Here is a 14,600-nt window from a genome sequence, read left to right on the forward strand (position 1 = left end):
CAACCAGCTCTATGAAAATTCAAGAAGAATCAGCAAAAGTAAATTTGTTAATTTTCTTGGCAACTGAGGTTTTCTTCTTTTTTTGGTGTTTTTTTAATTAACTACGCCCACATTCCTGATATGGTTATATTGCATGCCATATAGAAAATGCGTTTTGTTTGGCTACAGAGAAAGATTCATGTATTAAATCTATGGAGTGATATTTATGCCACCATGTTGCACACAAAACCTTCTAAGTTGCAAATGAAAATCTTAAATATTTGCTTTCAAATTCTTTTTTTCTTTGCTTTCAATTTTTTTTCTTTGCTTTAAAATTATTTTTCTCTGTTATCAATTTTTTTTCTTTTTTTTCTTTGCTTTGCAAATGTTTTTGATGGCAGCTCTGTCACGCTAAACCAAAACTTATGACAGCAAAATCAAAGATCGGAAAAAGGCAAAAGGAGACACAACGCATGCGAAAACATTAGTGTGGCAAACGCCAAAATATTTACAAAGAAAAAAGGATTGAAAGCAAAAAAAATTTTTGAAAGGAAAAGAAAAAAAATGTAAAGCAAAAACAAATTTTACAGCAAAGAAAAAGTATTTAAAAGCAAATATTTAATATTTTTATTTGCAACTTCGAAAGCTTTGTGTGCAGCATGGTGGCATGAAAATCATTCCATATAAATCATCACAATAAAAAATTAGCAACATGGGAATGCCACTTTTGCGAGCTCGCCATGCTCACCCCGTTCAAAATTTACAAACTTTAAAACCAACGCTTTAGCTTCTCAATGATGCTCCAGGAGTTATAGGGAGAGTTTAAATTTGTGGCTGGTTTCTTTAAGAAACTTCGGTTGGAGTTTTAGGCTGAATCTGAATTTATTCCCGCCCTAACCCGACATTTAGCCGTCTGAGCGAAGAGTTCTGAAAAAATACTGTCTTCAGATCTGGAGAGCATAGCTGCCAGCGCTCAGAAAATACATGTCAAAGGAAAACTCAAATGCGTTCGTCTTTCGTGTCACAAGCGCGTTAACGATGGAGGAAGAACCAGCCGTGAGTTGCTAGGGCTCATGACCTGTGGCCATCCCATAATAATTTAAAAAACTACCTTTTGGATATCGCCAACAAGATTTTTTTGAGCCCCATAAGAGACTATCACCCCATTCCTGTTTTTGATTGTTTCTCCTGATGTGATGTCATCTTTTTTTTTTGGGGTGTGTGTGTGTGTTTGTGTGTCTGGGAGGGGGGGGGGGGGGGTTCACTTCGTCCATTTCACTGAGTAATAGGTGTGTACAAATTTTGTTGAGTTTCTTATTTTTCTAACTTGTCCTGTCCAATAGCTGAGCAAACAGATGGGAGCTGAAGGCCTCCCGTGTTGCTGCTACAATAGGGGGTTTAGGAATCTTCGGACACACGAGGGGTTTATTTGTATAAACCCCTTTTGCATTTGAGGGTAAACTTTATTCATAATAATTAGGTTTTTGTACATTTTCTTTGAGCGGACAGAAAAAAGGGGAGAGAAGGAGAGAGGGGGATGTTAAAGAAAGGGGGAAAGATAAAAAGGAGGGGTTGAAGAAGTAGGCGGGGCAGTCTCTCATTTTCACCGAGTACTAGGTGTGTACAAAATGTGTTTGTATGTTAATTTTCACTTAAAGAATAAAATACGACCAGAAGATACAGATTCTACCACGGCAGAATGAAATATAGGCAACAATGGCGGAAAAAAAATGTAAACCAAAAAAAAAAAAAAAACGTGAACCAGACTTGAGTAAGCTAAGATCATTGGCTCTGACGGCATTTATTGCAAAATGTTGATTCTCTTCTTCCTGTCTTGTGTGATGCCAGCAGTTTCATCACTAAAAGAACAGCTGCTCTTAAATATTATAAATTATTATTGTACATTTTGTTGCAAAAGGTTTGAATGTTTTGTATTTTAAGGAAATATGAAGCAAAAAGGTCGTAGCAGCAACACTGAGGATGTAAAGCCACAGTTTCCTTCCTATTTTCTTGTTGAGCTCATCTTTCAAATCTAAATGAACACCCCGACTTCCTTAAAAATAACACAAGTGCAGACACGGGCAGCGGTCAGCAGCGAGGAGGTCAAGCGTTCGGTTCACTCACCCTAAGGAGCTCAGCTGGTGCTGCCCCCACGCCGCCATGGAGCCCAGGGAGGGGCCGGCGGCGGAGCCGAAGCCGCACAGCTCCGCGCTGCTCAGGGCGTAATCTGGCGAGGAGACAGACGGCAGCACTCACGCTTGGGTTGTTGTTTTTTTTGTTAGCCCAACAGTTTTTTGGAGCATCAGGTTGGCTTCTGAGTCACATGTTTGTTAGAAAACAGCAGAGAAAGAGGAACAAAACCTTCTCCTGCATTGAATGAAAATGTAACATGTCTGAATGAAATTATTCTGTTAAACTATGAATCCTTTCATTTATTGTATTTATTATTGCTTTATGTCGGTCTTAATAAAGTCATTTGACCCAGTAAAAAAGCGATTTCAACTATTTTAAATCGAAATGTTCGATCAGAAGAAGCAGAGAAAATCCACGAGGAGTTACCGCCACTGTAGCCGACGCCAGAGTAGACCAGACTGTGGTGGGGCAGGCTGGGGGTGTTGATGGAGACCACCGGCGTGGTCAGAGGCTGACCCGACTGACTGCTGCTCAGCCTCTGGTTGTTCTGAAAACAAACGCAAAAAGAACAAATGTGAGGTTTGGTTGGTGCTTCTGCGGAGATGTAATACTCAGTTTCCCCACAAGATGTCAGTAGAGACTTGTGTTTTTTAATAGATTTTTGGGATTTACTTTTCTTACTTGTTTTGCAAATATGTTCCGAATAAAGTCTTAAAATCTAAAAAAAAGAGCACCTGAACTTGTTGGCTTTTGGAGTAAAATAAAATAAAATTCAGCAAAGATCTTTACAAGTTTTCTTTACATTTACATTTTTTTCTTTACGTTTATTTTTACTTTTTTTATTCAACCTTGATTTAACAAAGTAAAACCCACTGGGATCCAGATCTAAGCAGCACATTAATACAAAAAACAATGATCATAGAGTTTTTACAATATAAAATTTAAAGTTACGGTGCAGTAAAGGGATCAAATCCAATAAATGTAAACAGTCAGACAAAAGGTGGAAAAGTTATAAGCAGCATGAGAAAAAATAATATTTAGGAGATTCTAGATATATTAGTTATCAGTAACAAAACTAAAATTAAATTAGAATTGATGTTGGGAATCGTTTTCTCTGTTACACAGAAAGAAACCAAAAAAAGTCTGATTCTGGTCATTCAAAACCAAACGGCACAATGATAAACATGACTTTTTGACTCATAAAACAGTAGAACAGACTGTTGTTCAGTTCTGACTGCAGACGGAGAATACAACATTTTTTGAGTGAGGTTTTCCTCAATTTTTTTCCTGGGTTTAGTCTTGCAGGTTGTCCTTTTTACGGGGCTTTTACCGGCGTAGCGGCTCCTGCGGTCCCTTCACATGTGTCTGAGAAACCCAGAAGGACCTTCATCTCTCGACTTCAGCAACACAACGGGACAATATCTGATCGAGGACTAAAAAGCAGGAGAAGCGGAGCAACGTGCTCCATCATGAAGGACATTTGGTTTTTGAACTTCTTGGCGACATTCTGAAGCCCTCGGCCCAAAAAATAACGTGGATTTGAACGGAAGAGGAGGCTTGGATGAGCAGAGAGAGGAAGAACGGACGGTCTGGATGACCGAGGAGCTTCAACGACATATTAAAGCCTCACAATGTCAGCACTGACACACAAAAACACACACATACGGAGGCTTAAACCACCGGTACATGTCTGAGGCTAACATGTTATCAAAGCCGTCCCTGTGGGGTTCCCTGAACACTGTGTTCATCTGTTCATCACCTAATGCTGAGCCGACCCGCCCTGTGATTACGGGTCGACCCACGTCTTCCCCTGGTGTGTGGTGAAGCTGTTTTTGCCCAGAAAAAGAGGTGAAGGGCAGTTTTCGGGGCGATGGAACCGCGGAGCAGCCGTCTGAGCAGCCCGGGACCTCCTGCTCCCTCAAGCGGGGCGGAGACGCCGCTGGTTCTGTTTGGTTTAACATCACAGCTTCACGCCAGAGCAAGTCCATAAAGCAGGAATTTAACGCTCTTTTGACACCCTGCCCTCCCCTCTTTGGACCCCTGATCGTTTTGGGAAGCTCTTCCGATTGTTAAGATTGAAAAAAAAAAAAAAAAAACCTGGACACGATTCCTGACCTCTGACAAAAACAGGATATGAAAAAAAAAGTCACTTCTGCTGTTGAAGTGAGCTTTAAACTGTTAGACTGTGATGTTCTGTCACAGTCTGTTTAATCAGCCTTTACAGTAAGTGAGGTTTTAAAGACCTAATCTGATGATTTTGGTGTTTTTAACGTGTTCTTGTGGCATTTTTTTCATGCTGAAGTACATATTTAGAGAAATTCATCTTAAAATCGCATCTCTGAGTATTTCTTGATTCAAATTGATGAGGAGATGCAAAAATGTTGTTTAAGGAAAAAAAAAAAAGAGCGTAGAAAACACGATGGGCGGGCCACAAGCTCGCACCTCTCAGCAACGGGAAGAGGAAGGGGGGCGGGGTTGCTCTACACAACTCAGGTGAATTTCTAAAAAAAAACTACAGTTTTTTTTTATTTAAAAACAGCATAACCATATTTAAAAGACCACTGGGAACACTTTGAAAAGACATCAAAAGATGCTCGGAGTGGGACTTTAAGAAGAAAAAAAAAGACTTTTCTCCGATCCCAAAACGGGACACATACCAACATGGCTGCTTTGGAGTGAGGGATGACCACTCGAAGGTCGGCTTTGCGGCCGCTGAGGACCAGACTGTTCCCCTGAGGAGGAGGAGGAGGAGGAGGAGGCGATTTTGGTGCAGCGACTTTACCCAAACCGCTTCCACCGCAGGAACCCACAAAGCCATTCACTGCACACAGAAAAGAGGAAACGGGAGAAGCGGGTCAGGATTTCTGTTCGCAGAGCGGCGACGTCAGAATCACAAAGAAAAAGCGTTTAGATCCAACAGATCCGCCTGTCCATCAAGGAGTTCTGACAGCAGAGCCGAGACAGGGAGCCTATAAATCATACAGGAGTAAATGTTGAATAATTCATGCTGCCCACCCACCTGTCATTACATAACGGTGTCAGACAGACCCAAAGATGACAGGATAGACAGGGACAGGTACCGTAAACATACGGACAGAAACATTTACCATCAGCTCTAGAGGATAAAGATCCTTTAAATCTGAAAAGGATATTTTTATGAAGGCACCAGGAAACACTCCTCTGTTTATTTGTAATTCTTTGTGACGATATTTTAAAAAATATCTAACTGAAAACACATTTAGTGTCTTGGTTGTTTAGTAACCTGTGAATGTGTTACTCTAATTAAAGTTTAAGAAATTTGGATTAAGATATTTGAACGTTTTAGCAGTAATCTCAACTAAAACGACACCATTTGATGCATCCAATCTGTCTATTTCCTATCAAATTACTGCTTCGTTAAACAATTTTATTTATCTAGCCCAAATTCCCAACTACAGTCGTCTCAGAGGGCTTCGTACCGGTAATTGTGAGGTAAACATACAATCAAAAAGGATCATAAATGCATAGAATTCAATAGGATAACACTAAACTTTAACTAAACAGACTACACCAAACGGGCATTTAGCTTAGCATCCATAGAAATAAACATCAGTTCCAACATTTCTCACAAATGTGGTGATGTGAGACATTAGCCTCTAGCTACGCTCACTTCGTAACTCACGTTATGTAGACGCGCGTAAATGCACATGCCGGGCTTCTGCGTTAAACTTTTTTACGACCGTTTTCGGGCTCTCCATACAAAACGTGCAGCCGTTGAACTCATGATGAAAGTTAAACCAGCTTTAACTGATCTTTGGAAGGATTTTGGTGCCATCATTCCAAACGCAACAGTCACTGTTTTAAGCTTAAAACTCTCTGTGCTCAAACATCAAATCGTTTTGCACTTGAACCTCAAAAAGACGCGCAATCCAAACTATTTTCTCTCTCTTCTGTGCTGGAAACAGAGCAGAGGAATGCGTTACAAACCGGCCAATCACAGACACGGACACGAAGGTCACATGTCTGTGATTGGCTGGCATGTATTTTTGAGTTTCAAGTGCAAAATTATTTTTTATATTATGAGAATTTTTTAAAATAATAATTTGTAACATTTTACGTTCAAGTCAGTGCTTGGTGCGATTGGAATAATGGCACCAAAACCACTCCGTACTAATCAGGGACTTGGATTTGGTAGTGACGCATGGATTTTTTATTCATGCAAGTGCAGACCAAATGTTGGAATCGAAATGTAAAAAAAAATGTAATAAAAAAAAGTCTGGTGCGAGATCTGCGAGACCTCTGCCGCTTCCGACTGTAGGGGCTTACATGCACTAGTAAACTGTAGAAAAAAAAAAGAAAGAAGAAGAAGCCCCTCCCTGCTTGTCCAATGTGAACATCATAAGGTGCACATTAACTTAATGAACTTCATTTAAAAACATAGAAACTGTGATCTAATTAATAATCAGAAAATGTTCAAATTTCCTCTCTTTGATGAGTTTTTCTTTGACGCTGCTGATCCAGGATCCTTTCGCTTCATGAAAGCAGCCGTGTTTTTGTTTCTGCATCCACATCAAAGAATGAAAACAACATGCATACCTCCAGATCCGTTTTGCTGAACCAGATCAGAGTTCTCCTGCAGACCTCCTGAAGACACAGACACACACCTTTTTAGGTCTTCTAAAGGCTTTATTTACAGCAGTGAACCCCAAAGTCCAGAAATATTCTCATGGACCGGCCTGGAAGAGGCTGAGGTGAGCGTTCAGTGCCCTTTACTTTTCTTTAAGCCTCCAGTTTCCTTAACTTTTAAGGGTAAAGTTTACCTTTAGCTTCTGTAAAATATCTGCAGCTTTAAACTTTAATTGCACTCTAGACTTCATGCAGGAACCATTCAAATATGATCTAGATTTTCTCTCAACCCATAACTGTCAAGGTGAAAAAATCAGACGCCAACTTCAGCCTCGTCAGGCTTTCAAAGTGCGACGGATAAAAACAAGAAAATAAATAAAATGGGTTCTTAAAAGTGAATCCACCGTTTAAGCAACTTTATTAGCAGCCTTATTAGACAGCCGCGTGCTAAATATTCTTTATTAATATTATGGTCTGTGAGAGCAATTGTTGCATTGAGACTCCTGGTTTTTGTCTGTTCAATGCAGCTTCCTTTTGTTATGAAGTCAAAAGCTCTTCTTTTGTTTCCTCTCTGTAAAAAAAACATTGTTTTTTGTGAACCTTGCTAGTTTGAGGGTTTCGATTTTGGACATCAGTCAAGAATGAGGTGGAGAGAATCCAGTCGTTTTCCAAAAATTAAACTTCCTTATAAATAGAATGTAAAAAAAAAAAAAGGTAGGCTGTGCTTTCTTTTTTTCCCTGCAGACCGGCAACTCCTCATTAATTAATTCCTATAAGAAGTCAAATCAAAGAAATGAACGAAGATGCTGCACATTAATAAAAGACGAGGACTACGTAAGTTATTTTTCCGTGACTTCTTCTGCAAGATTTTTACCTGAACTCGGTCTGACAGGTGTACACCTGAGGAAAAAGTCACTCGGGCTAATGTCACTTTGATGTCTTCTTTACGTTCTTCGCCTTTCAAGCTTTGTTTCTTGTTCCAACATCTATGAAGAGGATTTTAAGCCCACCTGAAGGAATTAAACTGAAGATGCTCACAGTACCAGGTGGCACACAGAGCAGTCATGATCATTTGTCGACCTTTATTCACTTAAACAGATGTTCATAAAGTGGCGCGTTTACATTCAAAGGGTCGCCAGAATTAAATTCAGAGAGAGACCACATGAAGAACAGGTGAACTCTGATGGCCATTTTTTCTGTCAACGTTTCATTTTTCGTCACGGTTCCTAAAAAGTTGGATTAAGGATCACACAAACACACACCTGTGTGTCCAGCGCTGGCGGGTCTGTGTGAAGGGTTTATGTTTCTGTGGGGAGGCAGCGCCAGGATCCCGCTGTCGGCCAGGACCGCCGTGGCCGCCGCCAGAGCCTGCGAAGTGGCTCCTCCTCCTCCTGGACAGTAAGCCGCACCACCAGGGGAGGCATGCAGGAAGTGCTGCGGCGGCGGCGGCTGACCCGCCGACTGGAGGGGAATTGGCAAAAGCACAGGGATTAGATCTCTCCGGATCAGTCTACGAGTTGGGAAACCGTCTCCCAGATGACATTTCGTCTCCGTCCAAGGAAACGTGTTTTTATCGGCTTGTTCAGCGTACTGTCTAGTGGGGTCCAGATGACCATCTGGACCCCACTAGACAGTGCGCTGAACCTTTTTTCTTCAATGATTTGTGATCTTCACTGGTGTCCATGGATTACATGAAATCTTTCCACCTTTATCCACCTTTGTTGTGGTAGGGAGAACACGTCAATGTGAGGGTGGGGTCATCTGGACCCCACAAGATAGCACAAGGGATAAAAGGCGCGATGATTTGAGCTTAAAGCCGCCGGAACCTGCATGGAGTTGTGGAGCCCTTTTTGTCAAAACGACAGATGAAAACTTTAGGAACTCACAATTTTATGACTCTTCATCATGTTGTCAAACTCCTCGTTGATCTTTTTGTATTTCTCCTCCGTGGTGGGGGTGAGGACGTACGAGGCCTCTCCGTCTGGGCTTTCGCAGCCCCGATGCTCCTTCTTGTTCAGAGCCTGCGGAGGAAAGCGGGCAGAGCAAGAAAACTGGTTTATGTGTGGTTACCGGCTTCTCCGAGTCAGACAAGTTTCAGCAAAAAAACATTCCTGGAGTCCAGAGGACCACAGTTGTCCACACTGTGTCAAAATTCCCACCATATTCCCAAACGACACAAAAGCTAAAGAGTGCGGGACTATTTAGGGCCCTGGATTTTAAAACACCGTGCTCACTACTTTTTCTTTATTTTTTAAACAACGAATATGACATCATCAATTTTACGAACCATTAATGAATCCACTGTGCTCTGAAGACGAAAACGTTGATGGTTTATTAAAAAAATACATTTCCTTTGCAACAATTATTCAAATGCAATACATTGTTGTCTATATTCGCCAATCCAGTGAGCATCGATGCACACTGGTTTTGTAGCAGAGACTTCTGGGAAATTTCTAGGGCGCTGGATTTTGGAATTGTAGGCTCTGTCCGAATTCCCACCCTAACCCCTAACTACTAGAACACTCTATAGAGTGGAACTATGTAATTTCCTGGATTTTAAAACCAATTCGGACACCATGCTCACTACTTTTTTTTGTTTTTTAAATGGCGGATATGACGTCATTGATTTCACAAAGTTAAAAGTGTTGTTCAACGCTTATATATAAGTACACTGTCTTCTGAAGATTAAAACTTTGATGGTTTATTAAAAAAATACATTAAAATACATCTTTTTCACATGAAAAATTGTTAGAATGCAAAGCATTGTGGTCTATATTTGCCGATCTAGTGAGCATCAATGCACACTGGTTTTTCGCAGAGACTTCTGGGAAATTTCTGGGGCACTGAATTTTGGAATTGTAGATTCAGGCAGCACTACAAAATGGGTAACGCCCTATATGGTGCACTATGTGGTGAGCAGTGAAAGAATATGACTGGCTGGATCGATTCCCGCTCTCTCCAGCCAGCTGTCGCCCCCCGAGCGCTCACCGTTCCCCCCAGGGGATGGGGTCAAATGCGGAGAAGAATTTCCCCATTGTGGGATATATAAAAATTAAAATGACTCCAACTAAGCAACGAGGACCCATCTAGGAGGTTTCAAAGAAGAAGAACATCCCGGGAAAATTGCTTAAAACAGTGAGCATTCATGATTGCAAAGTTGGGGAGAAAGTCAATCTCTACATCTTTGCGATAACCCCCCCACATTGTCTTAAAGACAAACATCTCGTTGAGTCAGACGCTCATCCCTCTGGCATCCACATCTCTGCACTTCCTGACTGTCCACATGTCCTCTGCATTCCCAGACACTAGTAGTTACTCCAAGCTTTAAACACTCTAACAAGTCTATTTTCACCGCAGTGACCACTTCACATGCCACGCTTCAGACACGCTCTGCTCATTTCTGCTGTCCTGTAAACCTCCATCTGAAACGGAGAGCACTAGAGCGTCTCCCTCTTTCTCTGATCCCGTCTGTCTCCTTCTTTTGTGGGACTTTTTTTTACGACCAATATAAAACTGTAAAGAAACGACGAGGTGAAAAGTGTCGCACACATGTCCGTTTGTTTTCAGTAAAGTGGTGGAAAAGCCGTTCCAAACGGCCAAAGGTCACGCTCTGATCACAAAAGGACAAAGAAAAACAGGATCATGCTAGCAATCCAACATTTTCAGTTCAGAAACAAGTATTTGGCACCATTAACATGTTCTGATCTACGGTGAGCTCATCTGTGATCTTTGCTCGATTGTCTTAAGCTGCAAAAGTTATATTTTAACCCTGAAATACTGAAGACAGAAAGGCCAGCTTGAGCTTCGGCCAAGAATCTGCAGGAAAGGATTTCAAGTGAGGGATAAAGTGTGGATTATTAGAAATTAATAGATAACGCGAAGGACAGACGCTTCTGATAACGGACACAACAAAGGGGATTATTCCGCTTCTACCATGGTGATAGAAATAAATATCAATCCAACTATTAGTGCTTCAATCTTTTGGGTTTTTTAACATTTAAATTGCGATTAGAGGGGCGATATTAGTGATCAATATTACAATGACAGTATAACTTGCGATACATGAAGAAACAGCAAAACATCATTTCCATTTCACTGCAACAGTTTCATTTAAATAAAAGTCAACATAACTTAAGTTACACTCCAAATGACCCTCATCTACATAGGAGGCGGAGCATCTAAGATCAAAATTGATCAAACACATAAATGCATTTATTTGATTGGACAGATACTTCAAGCTACCATAAGATTGTTTTAGCACATTTATGGTCAACATTTATCGGAATTTTCACAAAGTTTATGTTGCACGGCTGGATATCGCGATATCGATAAATTTGCGATTTAGAGCGCAGGCCTAACTGAAATCGTCCTAAGCGGACTTTTTAATATGCGGTGTAATGCGTTGTCGTGGCAACGGCCACAGAGCCTGCAGCTCGCTCTGCTGCGGCTGGTGTGTGAGGAAAGTTGGTGGTTTATGTGCTAAACTTAAGCATCATTCCCTTCTTCTTGCTCATTTTTTGTCCATATGATGAAGCTAAAGTTTGTTTCAAAGAAGACAAAGTCTGCCGGTAGTTTCCTAGATCGCTTTGATTGAAGAAATATCCACCGTTAACTGATCTTTACATGTGTTTTAACTATTTCTGTCACTCAAACATGAACTTGCAAATGTAAATATTGTATATAAGTGTTGGATGCAAATCACATTTTGACTGTAATGAAATGGCTTATATACCTTATATCATAGTATAAGTGGATTTGGAAAAAATGATAATTTATCAACATGTAACTTTTTGTGTTGAATTGTGTAGAGACCACTCTATTTTAACCCTCACACTCTTACTAAACTTTCTATTATTAGTCATTATTATTGTCAATTATTTTTGTGTTTTTGTTGAGGCAAACCCTCAACTTGCCCAGGAACAACATTTGAAAATGAGAAGGAGCTGCATTTCCAGAAGAAATTGCTGGGATGAATGCTAGATAGCTGAATGAAAATGAAACTTAAAGGGTAATAATTGGCAAAAATAAATAAATGATCAAAGTTATAAATAAAGTGAAAACGGCACATTAACAAAAAATATATTTTTGTGAAAAATGCAAACGCTGGGTATCAAACCAGCGAGCCTCTGCACCAAGGATCCCCCATGTATTTCAATGGAGGCAGAAATCCTGGAAATCCTGGAATATCTTGAAAAGTTCTAGGATTTGAAGGACCAAAAGTCACAGCTGGAAAAAGCTGAAAGAGCTGAACATTTGAATACTTGAATGGTTAAAAAAGCCAAAAAATTGTAGAAACGGCAAAAAAAGGCAGAAAATACTATAATAAAGAAAGAAAAACAGGAAAACAATGAGTTGAATACTTTATAGCATACAACCAATTAGCAGCCAACACAAATTACCAGAAATGTTCCTTAATGTACCCTGTTGATATAAATACCACAATAAAAAAATGAATAACACAATTATTTAAAAACGTGTATTCCCTCTTTATTAATTAAATAGGTAAGCAAGACAGAAAGAAAGAAAGACAGGGAACTCTTTCAAAATAAAGTGGACATTGCCGTTGATGGTAAATTGGGATCCTGTTGTGTCATAAAGACATCCGAAGGACGGACATCTGTTCTAGTGTCTGACCGTTGGGATCAACTGTGAAACAACGTCGATGTTCCAAATGTCTGTTGTTCCAGCTACCGACTGGCGTTTAGGCCAGCGCAATGATTGGATCACTTTTTAATGGACACCCTGCAGCCAATCAGAGTCGAGTATTCACTTGGACCACGGTATAATTTAGTATAAAAACACAGGATTGTGGGATTTTGTGTGAACTGGGATTTGTGATAAAGCCAGGTTTAAGGCCTGTTCACACCGGGACGAATTTCGCCGGCGATTTTCGCCGACGTTTAACGCCTCGTGACTAAACAAAGGGCACCAATGAGAGTGTGCACACCGACGCGAAAAAACGCCAGGCGTTAAAGCGTCAAAAAAAAAAAACGCCTCGGGTTCGTTTTTTTTTTTCGACGCGTCGCGTCGAAATCTACTCGACCAATGAGAATGGCGCTTTTGCTCACGTGTCTGGAGCTTCTGAAGTTACAGTAAAACACAACTTGGGGGCGCTCAAACACAAAACTGCCTTGCTGAGCACACATACCAGCGAAGAAGATAGACGCCAATTAGCGTCTACACACAGCCCTGAAGCAATAATGACGGACATTCTAAAATATCCCCGAACCAAGCACCAGTTGGAGCTACTGGTGCTTGAAATATTCATGTTTTCTTTGTTTGATTCTGACAAGCGTGTAAATACTTGCTCTCTTCTTCTGAGTGAAAAGCGACTTTCAGAAGCGTAAAGTTGCGCAGCGCCACCTTGTGTACAGGAGTATTTCTGTTTTACATTAAGCGCCATCTAATGTCAGGGAATGAAATTGCATGTTCACTCCACTCATCGTCAGCGAAAATCGCCTGGGTGTGAACACAAAAAACGTGGCGAAAAACGCTGGCGAATAACGCCTGGCGAATATTCGTCCCGGTGTGTACGGGCCTTTAAGCGTTTGCTTTGCGGAAATGGAGAACAGATGCCCAACCAGTAACACAAAAGCAGCAACGGCCTCCAAACATCTGACTGGCCGGCTGAGATCGCTGCTCCTGACCTGCGTGCTCTGTTGGTGCTGTTACCCAACTCGGCGGGGCAAAAGCTTTTCTCGGTGTTACGACAGAAGTCATCGGTGTCAGCAGGACGCGCTGAGCGGTCTGCTTTTTTGGAGCCGTTTTAGATGGCGAGGTGTCGTTTGTTTCAGGTTAGAGCAACGGTTCAGACGAGAGCGGCTTTGGCTGCTTTAGGTGGTACAGAGAAAAGCATCGTTGCAAATTATAATGTTTTTATGAAAATGGTGTCTCATCCAGGAAGTCAAAAAAGAAAAAGAAGAAGATGGAAAGAGGGGGACGCCTCACTGGACCAAAAGCTTCAGGAAATGAAAAAAGTGAAAGTTCAAGTAGAAAACCAACACAAAGACTCGTCTCACATTGAACCAAATATTCTGGATTATCATCCAAACTTTCAGCCAAACATTCTGTGGACTCATGAGACAAAAGATGAATTTTTTCAGAAGATGTACAAGTCAAACTAAAACTGCATTTCAAAAAGAGAAAAGCAGTCAAACACGGTAGTGGTAGGCTGATGGTTTGGGCATAGTTTTCATAATAAATGAATAATTTAAACCAACCAACCAGGTTGCCTGTACCTCCGCCACACATAGCGCTTTGCATTCAGGCCAAAATGTTCAATTTCGGTCTCATCTGACCGGAGCACCTTCTTCCACGTTTGCCGGGTCACTCACATGGCTTATGGCACACTGCAAACAATGGCTTTCTTCTTGCCACTCCTCTGTAAAGTCGAGATTTGTGCAGTGCATGACTGATTGTTGTCCTCTGGACAGATTCCCTCACCTGAGTCACCACGGGCCTCTTGGCTGCATCTCTGACCGGTGCTCTACTTAGTTTAGGTGGACGGCCGTGTCTAGGAAGGTTTGCAGTCGTGCCATACTCTTTGCATTTGCGGATGATGGACTGAACAGTAGTTCATGAGATGTTCGAAGCTCCACGACTTTAGCCCTGACCTGGTCTGGTGTGTTTCTTGGACTCCATGATGCTGTTTTCTCCCCACTTTTCTCTTGACAAACCACAGAGACCGTCACAAAACAGCTTCATTTGTACCGAGGTGAAATGACACACAAGTGGACTCTATGTAGCCACTAAATTCAACATTTGATCAGTCATCAATCATCAGGCAACTTCTGAAGTCAATTGGATGCAGTCAGAGAAAAGAGGGCTGATAAAAAAAATAACAAACAACTCTAGCATAATTTTCTTTCTACTTCCCCAATTGT

At 41.2% G+C, this 14,600-nt stretch overlaps 1 protein-coding gene across 2 annotated transcripts in view; it reads right to left on the reverse strand.

Moving 5' to 3' along the window:
- Positions 1-14,600, reverse strand: part of LOC101165294 (myocyte-specific enhancer factor 2A) — a 44,060-nt gene that overhangs the window by 2,449 nt on the left and 27,011 nt on the right. The window contains exons 5-10 of one of the 2 annotated variants that reach the window (XM_004067525.5): positions 8,604-8,738; positions 7,980-8,178; positions 6,688-6,735; positions 4,770-4,933; positions 2,539-2,659; positions 2,104-2,206 (exon numbers count right to left, since the gene is read on the reverse strand). In XM_004067525.5, coding sequence (XP_004067573.1) covers positions 2,104-2,206; positions 2,539-2,659; positions 4,770-4,933; positions 6,688-6,735; positions 7,980-8,178; positions 8,604-8,738 — 770 coding nt within the window. The remainder of the gene's footprint in view (positions 1-2,103; positions 2,207-2,538; positions 2,660-4,769; positions 4,934-6,687; positions 6,736-7,979; positions 8,179-8,603; positions 8,739-14,600) is intronic. The other variant, XM_020700728.3, reaches the window with a different exon arrangement.

The sequence above is a fragment of the Oryzias latipes genome, chromosome 3 (genome assembly GCF_053564925.1).
Source record: "Oryzias latipes strain Hd-rR chromosome 3, Olatipes_Hd-rR_3.1".
NCBI classification, from domain to species: domain Eukaryota; kingdom Metazoa; phylum Chordata; class Actinopteri; order Beloniformes; family Adrianichthyidae; genus Oryzias; species Oryzias latipes.